The 18,509-nt window shown below is 42.3% G+C and overlaps 1 protein-coding gene across 2 annotated transcripts in view; it reads right to left on the bottom strand.

The window, feature by feature from the left end:
- The window catches only part of grid1a (glutamate receptor, ionotropic, delta 1a), a 292,626-nt gene that overhangs the window by 52,530 nt on the left and 221,587 nt on the right, over nt 1–18,509 (bottom strand). For both annotated transcript variants that reach the window (XM_080781653.1, XM_080781654.1), the window contains exon 4: nt 12,963–13,016. In XM_080781653.1, coding sequence (XP_080637779.1) covers nt 12,963–13,016 — 54 coding nt within the window. The remainder of the gene's footprint in view (nt 1–12,962; nt 13,017–18,509) is intronic.

Here is an 18,509-nt window from a genome sequence, read left to right as displayed (position 1 = left end):
TTGACTGTGCCTTCCTGTTTATTTGAATTATTTTGTGGTGTTCCTTTCTATATTCTTATTGTCTCCACCAGGCTGAAGGCATGGGAGAGAGTATGTTTTTCCGTGTGTGTGTGTGTGTGTGTGTGTGTGTGTGTGTGTTTGTGTGTGTGTGTGTGTGTTTCCGTCCGTCCGTCCGTCCGTACAGCTAATCTCTGGCACCGTTAACCCACCGATTTTCCAGAACGGCCTGTTATAGCGCCACCAGGAGGCCGACCTTTGAAAAAACATTTTTTGATATTGCTCCTCCAGATTCTGTCCAAAGATCCCGCAAATCGTTACACACTATCTCTATAGTCATGTGTTCAAGACGGCTCTGTCCGATATTTCATATTCCATCCTAATTGGCTAACATTGGCTTTCAAAGTTGGCAGGATTGCCCCGTTTTGAACAAAAAGCCTCAAATCATGAACGCAGCGTGTAATTTACGGGAAATATTTCACAGACTTTCATACAAGGCCTGTTTCACATTGGCCTGTTATAGCACCACCAACAGGTGGATTTTTTCAAAACACATTTTTGGAACAAAATGCATCAAATCATCCAAGGCGTATAAAGAAATGGCACCCTTTTCACATTGGCCTATTATAGCGCCACCAGGAGGCCACAACCTGACCTGCCCTGGTGGAGACCTGTGCCCCGAGGGGCACTTTTTCTAGTTCCTTCTCTGCCTATTCTAACTCTTCCTGTAATAACTATTAATATTGAAGAAAGAGCATGCACAAATGATGATGATGTATAGATGCACTAACCACAGTAACCATGCTGCTACTGACTAATAGACACCCATAAACGACTAAAGCCCTAACTAGTGCCACAGCAAAGGGTCGAGTCGGTTTAAGCGTTGTCCCAGCGGTGTGATATGTCCTTGAAGAATAGGGGTGTCGGCCTCTCAGGAGTAGCTAGGAGTCTAATTCCGTTGTATGTTAATTAGGGGTCTGTGTTGACCTGAGTTGCTCAAAGGACTTTGCTACTATAATAGATATGCACCATGTCGATCCCTTTGACCAAATGTGGAAGGTTTAAAAGGTGGCCTACAAGGCTATCAAGTCAGTCAGTCGGGCGCAAGCCTTGTGGGAGAGCCATGCACTCTGCTGCATGGCTGGCGTGTGAGTCTGTTGCTGTATGCTGTGTATGCTGTGTACTCCGTTTGAATAAACACCTTGGAACTACTCTTCGTCTGCTGCGTGAACATTTCTCCTCTGTATGGTATATTATATACATCAGATGTTGCACATTGACCCACGTCGTCCCAAGTGATTCAACAGCCCAAACCACACCAAATTCCATGCAAATTCTTGCAACCGTTTAGACCCAAGGAGTTGCATGGCGACCCTTTGCTGTGGTTAGGGCTTTATAGACACACATACACAACTAACAGACACACATACACGACTAATAAACACACATACACACAACATAACATGTTGGATCGGTTAGCACTGCTCAAAAAACACCCTGTAATCACATGATGTGACAATAAAGTTGATTGGCATGCCCAGAATGTGGATGCCAGGATTAAACATAAAGTGTCCGTCAGATAACACAGAACAAATAAACAATAAAATCACCAGACTGGTAAGTTCAAACAGCTAGGTTAACGCAAATCACCTCTCTGGGAGTCCAGTGGCATAACCCACCTGTACAAATAGACATAACAGGCTTATAGGGCCGACTGGGTACTACTTAAAAGCTCGGCATCCAATCAATTCAATCAACCACAGGTGTTAAACTGCTGCTCTGGAGCGCGCCCATGTACTCTCTTCAAAGCCAATAGCAAACCATTCCCCAAATGAATCCCCACTGCCACAGATAAGAGGCATACAGCTAGAAACAACAAGTGACACAACCTGAAAAGTTCTTCAATTCTATAGTTCCTTCACCCAAAGAACTTTACAATGTCTAGAGGCAACCATGGAAGGCACCATGCAGCCTGCTCATCGGGAGGAGTGATATGAGGGGCTTCAGTGCCTTGCTCCAGGACATTTAGACATGAAGCGAGGAGGAGCCGGGGATCAGCTGCTCTACCTCCTGAGCCACACCCTTGTAACAGTATAAAAACCGTGAGCCACTTTCCATACCAGGGGGAGACCAATCACATGCATATTTACACATATGCATGCTTATAGTATTCATCCCAATTAGTGATCATGGTCATCATGACATCAAGGTTGTCTTTATGGTCAAACAGTTGTATCTCCATATTTCATCTTTTTGTTTTTGGAAAGCCCAATTCCATATTTTATTAAATATTTGTTATATGTATTTAACCCAAGACTATTTTCATATCCTGAAAAGTAACATGGACATGCAAGGTTTCCATCCGACAGTGACCATATTTGTGTGGTAAACGTCCCAGGGGTCCTGAGCTAAACTACTCAATTCTAGAAGTGCCAGATAGCACACAGCGATGTTTCAATGACAGACAAGCACCAAAATACATTAATCAAATCAGGCTTGGCTGACAGATAGGGTAAACTATCCTCTTTGTGCTGCTCAGTCAACGTTATTAATCTTTCAAGAGAAATAAATAAAGAATTTACCGGTAATCACTATGGAGATTTAATTAGAAGTTAAGGTGGTCTTTTTAAGCTAGAGGCGTGTTTACTAAGAAACTGGGAGTCTGGGAGCAAATAGTAGATGTACTGTGTGTGGATTAACAGTTATTCTTACAATAGTAGCAGGGAAATCTTTTGAATAAACAAATGTACATGCATGTGCATGCCTGCGTGCGTGTGTGTGTGTGTGTGTGTGTGTGTGTGTGTGTGTGTGTGTGTGTGTGTGTGTGTGTGTGTGTGTGTGTGTGTGTGCGCAATTTACGTGAAATCTTTCACAGACTTTCCTACTAGGCTGAGGAATACAGTATATCCCACCCTTTTCACATTGGCCTGTTATAGCTCCACCAACAGGTGGATTTTTGCAAAGCACATTTTTGGAACAAAATACATCTAATCATCCAGAGTGTATAAAGAAATGGCACCCTTTTCACATTGGCCTATTATAGCGCCACCAGGAGGCCACAACCTGCCCTGGTGGAGACCTGTGCCCGGAGGGGCACTTTTTCTAGTGCCTTCTCTGCCTTCTAACTCTTCCTGTAATAACTATTAATATTAAAGAAAGAGCATTCACAAATGATGATGATGTATCACTGCGTGAAAAGAGGAGTTAACGGGTAATTATGGGCACTAGATTTGCCCTCCCCTTGGCCAGCCTGGGCACCTGATGGAGGGGAAAGGATCTGGTCGGAATAACGTGTTCCTTCCACGCTCTACGTCCTTGAGCAAGACACTGAACCCCTAATTGCTCCCGATGTGCTGGTTGGTGCCTTGTCATATCCAATTTCACTTGTGAAATTGGATATGACAAGAATTGCTCTTAATATGTTTTCAATGTTATTTGTCAGTTGAGCTGATGTTGTTTTTCTGCATGGGCATTAGAAATTACAAATGAGTAAGTCAAGCTAATGTTATATCCATGCACCGGGCTAAGTTTAACAATAATATACTGTATACTTTAAAAAAGTTGAAAGTGTGCACTTTACCCAGCATAATATAATATTCTATTTCATCATATTACTTAATGGAATTATTAAATGGATCATGAAGCGTAAAATAGCCATTATAGTAGCCTATGTAATGGGCTACCAATTGCAAGCATGTCCTGAAATAGATAACATGAGATCCTCTTTCAACTGTGAGTTCAACGCTAAATGGCTCTTCAATGACTAAAGGTAGAGCAATGAGGAATATTACACAGTACTGATTTAATAGTAGTGTATGCGTATGGGTGATGGATTGGCCTTTAGGTACTGTAGATAGGCCCAAGTAAGTGCATATAGTTGTAGCAGGTTCAATTTTTGTGAGCTGATAAAATGGCCATGAGCAAGGTACTGAATGTCAAATCTGTTCTACGGCTGCTACACTGCATACTGCACATAATCATAATCTATAATATGATGCATGTAGAATGAAAATACATCGCTTGGATGCAACTGGGACGTATCCTCAGTGATGTATCCCAACTAGGTTTCGGGTCTCGCGGACATCATACCCCTCACTCGGGTGACCCAGCCGGGGTGATCCCGACTAGCTACCCTCGATCAGACCCACTAGGGAAAGACTAGGGCCACACAATCCGTTGGAGTAATGTAATGTGCCAAAAAGTCACCAGACAATGACTCCCAGTATACTTTACATTACAATACTGCCAATCATGTACCAAAGCATACAGTAGTTACTCTCCAGGAAGCCATTGGATTCCATTCATTTCATCATTATCTGAAAATGAACTTGCTTGAGCACAGTGGGTTGATGCATCACTTATTAATCCATAACTTATTAATTATTAAATTAAAGTGTGCCAAATTTTTGTCAAAGTTAGAGATCATTGTGTTTTAATGCCCTTAAAAGTGCAGACTGATTTAAAATGTTCACGCTAAATAGTCTCTGGAGCAAAGATTGATTAAATTCAATGTCCATGACTTCTCGCACAATTATGGCAACAATTATATTTAGCCAACATTGACTTGAAGTTAATGGTAATGTTTTCATGACTATTAAATGGTATGGTCCTTTAAGTTTGTCTTGATAACCCTTGACATACTATACAGGAAAACTACAATGTGGTGAGCAATACCAATTCAGTGCAAATTTGTTAAAGCCCTACAGTACTATACTCAGTGTTGTTAAAAATGCTAAAATGTTTATTTTGTTGTTTTTTCAGGTCACCTTCAAGAGTGACATTCCTTTTACCCGTCATATCCTGAAGTCAATAACCCTGCAACTATTGAATAATAAAATATACAAGTCTTTCTCTACAGTACAGTAAGATATGCTTTCTTTTCCAATCTGCCCCCCTCCACCCAAGTCTGGTGGTGCGGAGATAGTGTCAACAGGATAAGGTTCTATCTTGACGGGCAGTTACCCCAGACATCAGTCATATCATGACTGTCCTCCCCAACTCCGTCTGTCAGGCAGGGTTTCTCGCACCTAATCCATCACACATTCTCAGGTGTCACCCTCCTCTCTTTCAGAGGGAGAAAAAAAAAATCTCCCAGGGTGCACCATCCATCCAGACCCACTAGACAGTGTCAGATTCTGACGCCAGGCTGTGCGCCAGCAGCAGCGGAGGCACTATAGCGCCCTAGTTTAGCCAGTGATTTAGCGAGCGGGATGCCTGCCTGTCACCTAAATGCCCTCAAGGCTGTTCACATCTAGTGGTGGAGGGTTCTTTTCTTTTTTTTTAATGTTTTCCAATTTTGTTCTTGAACCAAAATATCACATGGTTTCTAGTACGTTCCATGGCCCACAGGTTCACAGAACCCATTCAAAAGCCATTGGAGAGTTTTAAAAATGCATGAGCGGCGCGCCAATCTGAAACATCTCCTTGCAAAGCCAGACAAGTTGACCTTTAAGAGATCCAAGGTTGAAATTGGACTGTGGCTATGATAGGGGGAGAAATACTTGGCTTTTTGGTGCATTATGTTTTTTGTGGTGTGGCTCTGCAGGAGGGGTTGTCTGTCTGTCTGTCTGTCTGTCTGTCTGTCTGTCTGTCTGTCTGTCTGTCTGTCTGTCTGTCTGTCTGTCTGTCTGTCTGTCTGACGTGTCTGTCTGACGTGTCTGTCTCTCTCTCTCTCTCTCTCTCTCTCTCTTACAGTAAAGTTATAACGGGTATTGCATAACTGGGGTGGGTCCGGCATTGCCTGCAGTGCATCGTTTCCAACTTACATTATCCCCAAATTTTGTGTTCGCCCAGTATATTGATTGATTGATTGAAATCTTTATTAACAGTTTGCAGAATTACAGTACATTTCAAGCACAAACTCAATACAAAGACTGTTAACTGTGAGTGGACGACCCAATTAAGCCTTACACTTGTTTACAACAGGGTCCACATTGTTCAATTCATCAAAACATTTAGAGACAAACAAATAGACACTTCTATGTAGTTAAAGAACAGAACAGGAATTCATCATATAGGAAGCGAAAAGGGAAAAAAAAAGTATATATACAGTGAGGGGAACAGGGGGATAAAAGAAAAGAAAACGAAAGACAGAGTGTAGGGCGCCTGCACACAACACCATGCGTTGATGCCATGTGTGCATATGTGCAGGCACCCAACACCACGTCCATACAAAAACATAGTACAATCCATAGTACAAAGACAGAGTGTAGGGCGCCTGCACACAACACCATGCGTTGATGCCATGTGTGCATATGTGCAGGCACCCAACACCACGTCCATACAAAAACATAGTACAATCCAGATACAAATTCAGCTTTTACAGAGGCCAGTTTCGAATTGCAGCCATCCGTAGGTGCCCTTTGAGAGCAGTTTTGAAGGAGCCAAGGGATTCACATGTCTTAATGACTGTTGGTAGGGCGTTCCACATTTTGGTCGCATAGGAGCGAAAAGAATTTAGTCCCTTGTTTGTGCCGAATCTGGGTTGTACATGGTTTGTTGCACTCCCTCTGGTGTTGTGGGTGTGGACTTCGTTTACATTAAGGAAGTATTTAGACAGGTACATGGGTATCTTGGTGGTGTATCTAATCTTGTGGACCAGACCCATTGCAAGATGCTGTACTCTGTCGTCGACCCTAAGCCATCCCAGCCTGTCAAAGTGGGCAGGGGTGAGGTGGGTTCGGGGGGTGAGGCCAAGTAGGAGCCTGACCAGTTTGTTTTGGGAGGTCTGGAGCCTTGTTTTAAGGGCCTTTGAGGTGCTGTGGTACCAGGAGGTGGATGCATAGTCAAAGAAACCTTGTACAAGGGCTCCTGTTAAGGTCTTCAAGGTGTTTTTGTCGACCAGTGAGGAGATCCTGTAGAGGAATCTTGTTCTTTGATTGACTTTTTTGATTACGTTGGTGGCCATCTTATCACCGGAAAGATTGGCCTCCAGGATGGAACCTAGGTAGGTAATTTGATCCTTCCGTGTGATAACATCATCACCAACTCTAACCAAGAAGCCATCTGCCTTTTTGAGATTACTATTTGATCCGAAGAGAATGGATTCAGTTTTTCCCAGGTGTAAGGATAGTTTGTTATCAGCGAGCCAGGTGCAGATTCTACCGAGTTCAGAGCTGAGGGTCTTTTCAACCTGCAGTTTGTTCCTGTCCGAGACCAGCAGTGCTGAGTCGTCTGCGAACAGGAACAAGTTGCAGTCACAAGCTGAAGTCATGTCGTTTACATATATTAGGAACAGTAAAGGCCCTAGTATGCTTCCTTGTGGGACGCCACAGCTCACTGGGAGGGGGGGGGACAGTGTTCCGTTCACTTCCACCATCTGTTCTCTCCCCTCCAGGTAGGATTGCATCCAGCTCACTGATGTGCTATCAAAACCAATAGCTTTAAGCTTGTTAACCAGTATGGAGTGGTTCACGGTGTCAAAAGCCTTTTGGAGGTCCAGCATGACCATGCCGCAGTATTTTCCAGCATCCACCTCGTGTTTGATGTGGTCGCTCAAATAGAGAAGGCATGTGTCAGTGGAGTGGGATGTTCTGAAACCAGATTGGAACTCGTACAACAATTTATTAGTGGCAAGATACTTTTCAACCTGTTCATAGACTATTTTTTCCATCACTTTCGAGATGGAGCTTAGAATAGAAATAGGGCGGTAGTTGCCGGGTTCTAATTTGCTCCCTTTTTTGTACAGGGGGGTTACTTTGGCCAGTTTAAAATCTCTGGGGACCTGTCCTTGTTTGATGGAGAGGTTAACTATGTGGGTGATGACTGGAGCTATGGAAATGGCTGAGTCTCTGAGAAATTTGGAGGGAATATTGTCATGGCCAGTGGCCTTGTGGGGTTGGAGGGCACTCAGTTTCTTAAGTACCTCCTCAGTTGTTACCATTGTCATTTTAAAATCATCTTTACAAACACCTAGGTTTTTGTAGAAGCCTTTGATGTGCTCTACACCAAAACGCCCAGAGTGGGAGGGCAGTTTGTTAACCAGCATTGTTGCAATGTTTGTAAAGAAGATGTTCAAGTGATTGGCTACATCAACCTTGTCAGTGATGAGGGTGTTATTTGATTTGATGTTTATGTTAGTAAACCTGGTTTTAAGTTTCTGACCACAGCCTAGTTGGTTGTTTAGTAGCTTCCAGAGCTCCCGAGGATTGTTTTTGATTTCCTCGGCTTTATCATTGATAAAGTTACTTTTGGCTGATTTGGTCATGGCAATTACACCGTTTCTTAGCTTGTTACATTGGGTTTTAAGGATGCACAGTTTGGTTTGGAGATCACTGTCGAAGCGCTTAGCTAGCTTGGACTTGCATTTAAGAAGTTCAGAGCATTTGTTGTCTCTGGCTTTCATTGCAGTCAGTATGTCCGAATTCATCCATGGCTCCGAGCGGGTTTTGACCCTGATGGTTCTCAGAGGAGCCATGTTGTTTAGTACTGTTGTAAATTTGGTTTTAAAGCCAAGCCATGCTTCTTCGACTAGTGAGCTCCTGAGCACATCGGACCAATCCAGTCTCTCCAGTTCTAGGTTAAAGGCCTCACTAGAGTAGGTTTTGAGGTCCCTAGATATGACTGTTTTGTGACAGTCAAATTTTAGTTTCTGTATTTTGCGGGTACAGAAAATCATAAAATGATCACTGAGCCCACATACAATAACCCCTTTCTTGGAGATTCTGGATTTGTCCGAGGTCAGAATGAGATCAATGACAGTTTGAGTAGAATCACACACTCTTGTGGGTTGGGTAATTAGCTGGCTGAAACCATGCAGATCACAGAGCCGACTAAACGATTTAAACACAGGCACTTCCTTACGATGCATGTCCGTATTCCAGTCGCCAATCAGGATTTTCTCTACAGATTCCTCCCCAGCTAAGCACCCCTCAAGAATATCATAGAACCCGTGCTGATCAGGCGGTCTATAGACGGTGCCAACTAGTACTGATTTAGCATTTTTGAAAATTAATTCAACCCACACAGTTTCAATTTCATCATGCTGTAATTCAGTACGAGTAACATATTCAGTGTCTTTGTGAATATACATGCACACGCCACCACCATGCCTGTTTCTGTCGTTCCTAATGACAGTATAGTTTTCTATTTCTATCTCTGGGTCCTTAGTGGACTCGTCAAGCTTAGTTTCAGAAAAACACAGGATGTTTGCCTTACCGTTTTGAAATGACTATATATATATATATACATGCACAGATTAGTCATTTGTCAGCCTTTAAATATTGTTTCACTGTGTTCTACATTTGGCTTTTACAATAGAAACGCAGCGTTTCTATAACAGGTAGCATGGATTGTGTTTAACTATCTTTCTCCCTGAAAGTTCCTAAGCTTTTGGCCGCCGGCCAAACATGACCACATCTCTTTTCTTTGGAGACGCATTGTTGCGTTGTTGCCCCCTATGGTCGATTAGCATCGGAGGCTAATTATGGGAATTTGAATGAAACATGAGGGCTCCCTGAGCTTCCTTGTCCTTGTTAGCATCGTTGAGGCATGCTGGCTAATGGTGGCTGGTCTCCTGACAGCAGACAGCTCTGATGCATGGCAAAAGCCTGGAGGGTGCTAAGGGCAAAGCATATACTAGCCCTGAACATTATCTTGTTAAAATAACTGTCACAAGTCATAGGGATCATGGTGCAGTTGAGTCACAGCCAGTAGTCTACAAATCGACTACTGGCTCATTCAGGGTACAAATAGATAATACAGAGAGACAAGTTGTTTTTCTGGCAATGTTTAGCGTTAAGACTGTTATTGGAATCTCTCCTTTGATGTGTTGTTGAGGCCACCACAAATTGCACCCGTTTGATAATGCTAGATTAATTCTATCCATGTGCTTTTCAATGGCCTCTGCTCCTCTGTCCTGGCCTCAGGAGCGGTAGAACCAGTTTGAAAGAAACATTAAAAAAAATGCAATACACGACACAAAAAAAACCTCATCATGGTATCTTTTTCTACAATGTATTTATCTTCTCTCAGCAGAGACAATAGATTCCATTACAAAGGCGAACCAACAAATAGGGGCGACAGTCATGTGAACAGATTATGAGCTTATGAGGAATCAAATCAAATAGTCTTTAGAGCTCCAGAAGCATGTTCCTCCTTTAGAGCTAAACTGGAATTTGAGAGAAGATTACCTTTATTAATCCCCATGGGTGTTCCTTGCAGCACAGATACATGCTGGGAATAACTTGTAATGTACATCCTCTTTATTAATTGTTAGGAACCTGAAGTAATGTAATGAAAGCTATATGATGATGGCACCATATTCGGCGTATACGGCTACTACACACTGCAAGATATTTGCTCCGATAATACTGCCAGGGACCTTTTTTAGGGGCTGGCCGGCAACTAGATCCAAGATCAGGCTTTGCTCAATGTGTGTGAAAGGTCCCAGCTTTCGTCGATGCCTTTATTTCCGAGCATTTCTATATATCTAGCACGTTCGATATTTGGCTTTGTCGCCGACATCATACAGTATGAATGGTTTTACGATCACTCTGCGAGGAGATCCGTGCAGAAAATGAGAGCCCAGTGTGTGCGTGCGTGTGCGAGCATGTTTTAACAGACAGATGGATGGATCATAGATGAGAGTAATGATTTCACCACGAGTTTGAGTCAAATGGTCACGCCCCTCACAGCTTGGGAGCTTGACAAACATGCTCTCTCAGTATTCAGTCTTACAGGTCAGTATTAGGATATGATGAAATATGAATTATTTTGTGTTGCTTGAGATGACATCATAACATAGCTGTTGTTGAAGATGAATTCAGTACAAAGGACCTCAATGGAAACAAGCCATGGGCTTTCTTGGGTTTAAAATCCTCTTATTGAACTGTACTTTCCTGTGCTTATTTCTGCAAACTGCTAATAAAGTATTCAATTCAATCAATCAATCAATAAATCTTTTTTGCCAGTTTTCTTTTTTTGGAAATGCTTAAAAATCTGATCAACCCAGACCACTTTAAAAGTCATACAATGTGCTCTGCCTTAAGGGATATACAGATGAAGCTGACATGATTATTCTTCTTTTTTTATGTAAATTCATTATTCAGATGTGTGATGTGGAATCTTGGGGCAAATGCCTGCATGCAACTCTAGATGAGTAAACATTAAATTGTCTTTTCAACATGCCTGTCTCATTCCCTGTTAAAGGTGATCCTCAACTCCTACGAACAATGTGCCTTTAGTGATAAATGTATGACTGAAGGAGAAAGGAAAATAGTTGGAGTTAAGAGAGAAAAGCGAACACATGCATTTCAAAGCACAGACACAGACAAGTCACATCCTTCCCCATTAACAGTGTACTAGAAAAGATAACTGTACAATATGCCAGACCGCGTCAAACCATTAAGGGAGTGACTGAGATATTAACATGCCATTAGCTCTATATCCCAGACTCTGACGCTATTAAACCTAATGACACAGTGGCACTCGTTGGTAATTGTCCATAAGCCATGCGATGTGTTTGTGCGTATACCTCTTTGAATTAACCATGATATCTCGATGTCTACAAAATCCAGTTTTGAAATGTTCTCACACATCTGAATGAGATGAGCTGTACTGCACTTGAATTAAGCTGCCGAACATGTGGGGGGGAAGAGGCTTCAGAAACTCATTTGCTGAGGATAAAAATCAATATTTCTGTACGTGCCAAACAGCTCAAAGCTGAAATACTGGGCCACATCCCATTTACTGAACAACATATCCTTTCCACATTTCCACAAAATATAGTTACGGTTTAATTTCCAGTTGATTAACTCCTATCCTAAAACTGATTCTATAGACATTACAAAAAGATCCAGATTATACACTATGGTAGATTATCCTTTGTTAGAATTGTTACAAATTAGAATCATTCTTTCAACGATGCAGATCAATACAATTGGTGTGTGTTTCTTAAGCAGATTCCATTAGGTATGAATCATATTGCTTAGATTAATAGCAGATCAATACATGTCATGTTTAGGATTTTGTTCAAAGTTAGGAGGTGTTGGGTTGTCATAAATCATATAATGAGACTTAATTAAGATGCATAGACACAGCCTGGTGTGTGTGTGTGTGTGTGTGTGTGTGTGTGTGTGTGTGTGTGTGTGTGTGTGTGTGTGCGCGCGCGCGTGCACATTTGATCGTAAAAATCAGTGCGTGTGCTTGCGTGTGTGTGTGTGTCTGAAAGTGCACAGGCGATAGACAATGAGAAAAAGGAGGGGAGGGAGAGAGCTGCATTTGTGTGATGATGAGAAATATGTTGCTCCAAAGTGCTCCGATACCGAGCGGCGGAACAAATATTACTGGAAAACCACCTGCGGACATCCTTTCATCTCAGGCCTTTTAGCCAATGCTTTTACCATTTGGCCAATCTGAGCTCCAAATCAGAGAGAATCAATGCAAATGCAGCAGCATTGAAGCACTATGGCGACAGAGAGAAAAAAGAGAGCGCCTCTGTTTCTGCATTCACAAAGTGTCCATCACTGCATGTTACGCTGCACAAAGGCACTTGAGAACCATTTAGGCCAATGTCAGAAACAGACAGAGTAGGGAAAGGCATGCAACGTTCAATGTGAATTCAGTTAAATAATATGAAACAAACGGGGAGATGAGTAGCCTAATACAATACAAATGTACACTGTGAAAAGAAATCCATAAAATGAAGGACAATGATTGTGAAATTGTGCGTTATGTCTTATTATGGGACCTGTGTCCATAAATGGTACAGACTAAGTCTTGTAAATCTACAGAAAAGGGGTAAATCTACGGAAATAGGGTTGACGGAAATGTCCAACTTATAACTTACAATGTCCCACTCTCCTATTTTACCACAGAGTTAAATGAATGTAGACTGTGTAGTGACATGTTGCTCGCACAGTGAGTGACAGTGTTATTGGGTTTCAACCGTGTGTGTCTTGCCAGCGAGACATTCTGAGTTTGCTGAGTGAGTGTGTTCTGCTGCAGGAGTGTGTGGTTGGCCTCACCTCATTGGCATACACCCAGTGGCTATCCTTGGATGCCAGGTTCGTCTCAACGGCCTGCAGTTAGAGAGAGACATACAGAGAGAGGGAGAGAGAGACGAAGGGAAGGCAGATGTCAGAATCATGAAAGCCAACTAAAGTAACCTGTTTAATCGACGCGACAGCCTTAAATAGTTCCAGTCTGTGCAGGTGTCCCTTTGTCTTTCTCGCTGACCAAACAAACATTTGCAACAGCTGAATGGGGAAAAGGTACCGCAACAGTAAAGGAAGCATTTCAACATATAGCTTCTACCTGTCACACATTTTACATCTTGCTTACCATCTCTCAAAGCCCCCCCCCCCCCCCCCCTTTAGTAGCCAAAAAAAAGGAAAACAGTTATCATATAGTGTCCAGACTCCAGATGATATAGTGTCTTTTTCACACAAAGCAATGGAGACTGATTGCTCTTCGTTGTGCCAGGACCATAGCGTTTTAATAGCGGCCTTTCCACCGTAAAGCACCACATTCATCAGTAATAGCCTGCGTGTAGTACAGCACCAAAAACTCACCATCGATCTTCTGACCTTGGAGGAGTCCTGCTTTGATTTGTTATGCCTGCCCCTCTCGCTTATCTCATTAAAATTTAAGAGGGCCCCTCCCAATGACGTTCGCGTAATATCTACCGCACAGTTGAAAACGCAGCACATATGTTCAGTACACTTCTCCCGTAACGGAGAAATCACAATATATCAAACAGCTGCTGTGTGCATTTTTTTTGTATTGTGGATTGATGAGAAATTATGTGTTTGTACTGCATGTTACTTTTTGTATTTTTATACAGCAGACGCTGTACGTATGTGCCCAAAACTAATTTCCTTTGGGACAATAAAAAAAAAATATTCCTATAGCTTTCAGTCCATTCACACTGTATACCGATAATAATAATAATATAATAATAAAGCTTTATTTATATAGCACCTTTCAAGAACAGGTCACGAGTGCTTAACAACAAAAGAGAACACAATAAAGAACACAATGATAATAAAACATTGGATAACAGAAGGAAAACAAATAAACAATAACATAGGAAAATACATCACATTCAAAACTATAAAGGATTAAAAGCAGCTTTATAAAAATGGGTCTTCAGGAGTGACTTAAAACGGGGAACTGAGTCGGCAATTCTAATTTCTAGGGGCAGGGCATTCCAGAGTAAGGGTGCACGGACTGCAAAGGCCCGGTCGCCTATAGTTTTAATGTAAGTAGAGCCTTGCCTGAGGATCTCAGCTCGCGGGCAGGCTCATAGGGAACGAGTAGGTCGGAGATGTAGGATGGAGCAAGGCCGGTTGAGGCCTTGAATGTGAAGAGCAGAATCTTAAAATCAATTCTGAATAAGATTGGTAACCAGTGGAGGGAGGCCAGGATAGGGGTAATATGGTCAAACTTTCTTGCCCCTGTTAGGAGTCGGGCTGCTGCGTTCTGGACCAATTGTAGCCGCTGAATGGATTTTTTTGAAAGACATGAGTAAAGGGAGTTGCAGTAGTCGAGGCGTGAGTAGATGAAAGCGTGGATAACTTTAGTTAAGTCGCGTCGTGAGAGGAAGGGTTACATTTTTGAAATGTTGCGAAGGTGGTAGAATGAGGACTGGACAACCTTTTTTACGTGGCCCTCCAGGGAGAGGTTGGAATCTAGGGTGACACCTAGGTTTCTAGCTGCGGGTGTGATGTGCTGGCGTAGGGAACCACGGTTGCTTTCTAAGCGCGCTCTATCGGAAGGTGGGCCAAAGAAAGTTATGGAGAAAGTTATTGCCCATCCAAACTTGAATGTCGGAAAGGCAGGAGTGCAGTTTGGCTAGGCTGTTGGTGTCGTCCGGGTTGATGGGGAGATATAACTGGTTATCATCGGCGTAGCAGTGGAAGTTGAGATTGTGTTTGCGTATGATGTTGCCTGACTTCTCTCTTTTTCGAAGAGATTGTTTGTGTTTAAGTGACCTAGGAGTTTGGAAAAAACAACCCTTTCTAAGACCTTGGATAGAAATGGGAGTTTGGAAATTGGTCTGTAATTGCTGAGTGTAGACGGATCGAGGTTGGGTTTTTTGAGCAGGGGAGAGACTAGTGCGGTTTTGAAAGATGGGGGAACAGATCCAGAGGACAGAGAGCTATTGATGATGGATAGAATGTGGGGACCAACAGTGGGGAAAAAAATCCTTGAGAAGGGAGGTGGGAGCAATATCTAGGGGGCAGGAGGAGGGTTTCATGTGGGCAATGGTAGTCTGGAGGGTTATGAGGGTAGGGTTAACTGGTCAAAAAATCACACACCATGCCTTTTGATTAACTATATGACATACAGTATGTTTCTAATCATAACACAACAGCAGTGCAGCAAGTTTAGGGAGAGAAAGCACCAAACAGAGTTTGATTTAACCACTTCAAGCCTATAGTGAACCAATTCTAGGCCAATCTACAAGCTCACAACCTGTCGCCTTGCAACGGGGCATGAGCTGGTAGACCGCTAGCGCTAGGGTCAACAAAATAAGGTTTAAATGGTTAATACTAGCATTATTTCTGCCACTGAAATGTCCATAGCTACCATGGTTCAATTCTATAATGTTTTTGCATAATGTTTTCAAATGGAAATTCTATTGAAATCCTACACTGAAATATTTTCAAAATGAACCAAACCGGGTTCAATTTCTTTAGATTCTTTCCCCTTCCAGGCGCAATAAGAGGTACATAATATCTTTTACAGTACATCGGGTGAACAGAGTTCACTTCGCTATAAACTTGTAACTCCACCAGGCAAAAACAACAAAAGCATGAGAAATCTTATTAACGGCACTGTAGAGAGTTATCCACAAATGCCTTGTTATGTTATGTGCCTTGTTGTGCGTCTGTGAACAATCCATTTATTCAAATAGCATAATGTGTGTTTGCTCGCGAGAGTCTGACAGCGGGAACGATATTGTCTGCCTTGAAGGATGACCTTGATGATCAAAAGAAGAGAACGCTGGTAGACTGTATATACAGTGTCCCAGACAAACGCACACCATAATGAATATGACAAGTCAAGTAGCAAGGCTCGGTTAATGTGTACAAGCCACGAATGAGTGTTTTGATTAAGCCATAGGCGTGTTGGAGCCGAGCACTCCGGAATTGGTTTAGTGCTGGAAATAGCTAGTGATTGTACTGTAGCTGACAAAGGAAACCAACCTCATTAGACTCACTGGGAGATGGGGTTTGTGGAGAAAAGCTTGCCATGTATCCTGGCAATACTCCTAATACACTCTTTATTTATCACTGTGTTAACATTTTAAAGTCAGTCATTGTTGCATCTCTCATGTTCACAAATCTAAATTGAAGAGTGACAAAAAAAAATTACACTTTTTTTTAGACATCCCATGTTGTTTGAAAAAAGGTCCAAGTACAGTAGACATGAAGTCTATACTCCGGCCTCATGACCCGATGGGCTGTTCAGTTATGTATGACTGACATAAGCTTGTTTCTGCACCGCTGCACTTAAACCATGAATTAAGGTTATAATTGAACTGGGCATGGCAGCTGGAAACTGAGAATCTTTGAAGGGACATAAAAATCCAATGCTTATGGTACTTAGGGGAGTTGCTCATCAGGATTCAAGACTAGCCATACTTAAGTACAAAAAGCCCCTTGTGTGCCAGTTCAGCTCCGATATTACTCTGCCTCAGCATTCCTATTTCTAATTACACCTAGACCTATTTCACTTGAGCTAAGCTTGTTTTTTTCTCCCAGTCTAAAAAAATCACACCAAAGCCTCAAAATCCATTTGAGGCCTTAAATGTTATCAAGATCCTGGAACAGACTGGCGGTGTAATTTCAGTTTTATTATTTTACTTTATTTCTCTCTTTCTCTTTCCATTCTCCCTCGGCAGAAGATGTAATAGTGAACCTCTAGAGAGCGATACATATTTTTTCAAAGAAGGAGCGATAGACAAGAGGCAGGAGCGACATCAAAGGAATATCCTATAATGTTGGTGCCGACAAGGCCCAGCAACAGTCAGATCTATAACCAGAGAAGCGAAAGCAGCCTGCCAGGCATCTTTCGTACAGTAGGAACAGTGCCACAGAGAGTTGAAGACTGCCAGAGAACGCCACCTCCAATTCAAACATGCACAGTTAAGAAGTGATTGCAGATTTTAAGAAAAGTGGTGGGTGCTGAAATTAGAGTCATTATGGTATGGATTTGTTTTCCCATTGATGCAGATCAATGCAATTGGTGTGGGTTAATTAAGTAATTAATTTAAATATAATTGTTGCTATAAAGCAACGCTGGGTCTTAGAGGGTTAAGCAGACTGATTCCCTTTGGTCTGAATCACATTGCTTAAATTAATAGCAGATCAATACATTTCATGTTTGCGGTGTTAAAATGTCTAAGTTAGGAGGTGATGGGTTGCCATAAGTCACATATGGTGAGACTTAGTTACGATGCATGGCCTGCGTGCATGCGTGTGAGAGAGAGATTTGAGGGGAAAGGGAGTACTTTGTTTGGTCCCCAGAAGAGGGGTGAATGTTTTTTGCAGCTTGCTCAGCTGATGACTCAGATGAGCGCATGCATGGGCAAAGCATTTAAGTGTCTTTGTCAGGGGACACTTTGGCAGGCCCACTAGGCAAGCCGAGGGTCAAACCAGTGACCTTCAGACTCCCAGGCGGCTTCTGAAAAGATGAAACTGGTCCACAACAAAATATAATCACATTTTATGTGTCTGATATTTTGACATGAAAATAAAAAAGATTAGCTGAGAGGGCACGTTTGAAAATAGGAGTGGATTGCCAGTATGCCACCTGTTGCGGCACTTTCAACCTACGTACCACTGCCTTTGAAATGTTCATTAGATTGGTTCAAAGACATATTTTGATATCTTGATGCAATAACTTGCAGTAAGTGACAGAGCACATGACATGTATTACACGGACAACTGTATCTGTCAGGCAGCCCATTTTCCCTATCTATCTCTCGCCTTCCTACTCTCCCCGCCTCTGTGTTGCTATTTTTTTAACCTCAATGATGAGTCTCTCAGCAATGTCATCTGATATGTTGAAGGCGAGTAATGTGCTGAACGTGATGTATTGAATGTGGCTCTCTGTAAATTCGGATGGGTTTTGATTGCAAGTAGAGTAGGCAGTAGGCCCTCCCTATGTTGGCATGCGCCCCACCTGTTTGTATGCGAGAGCTGGCAAGGATTTTAATTCAGTTTAATGTTGACAGACGTACTGATTAATGCATGCTTTACACAGCAGGAATATACTGCCCTGGGATGTAGATCAGGTTATTGTCGGCCCCTTTCTGCTGCCCCAAGATAGCAATGTGCCTCACTCACACACACACACACACACACACACACACACACACAAACACACGCACACGCACACGCACACACACACAACAAAACAATAACATATAATTTGTTAGAAATCTATTGTTTACGTTTAATATACCTTACCAACAGATTTTCTTCATTTATTTCATATAAACTTGGGTTTATTTATTTATTAGACAGGGACAATGCTCATTAATCAACATGTCAGTTTTCACA

Source organism: Protomyctophum bolini, assembly GCF_963924005.1.
Source record: "Protomyctophum bolini genome assembly, chromosome: 14".
In the NCBI taxonomy this organism is placed as follows: domain Eukaryota; kingdom Metazoa; phylum Chordata; class Actinopteri; order Myctophiformes; family Myctophidae; genus Protomyctophum; species Protomyctophum bolini.
Note: the sequence above shows the minus strand (reverse complement) of the source record. Positions and strands in the feature narration are given on the sequence as shown.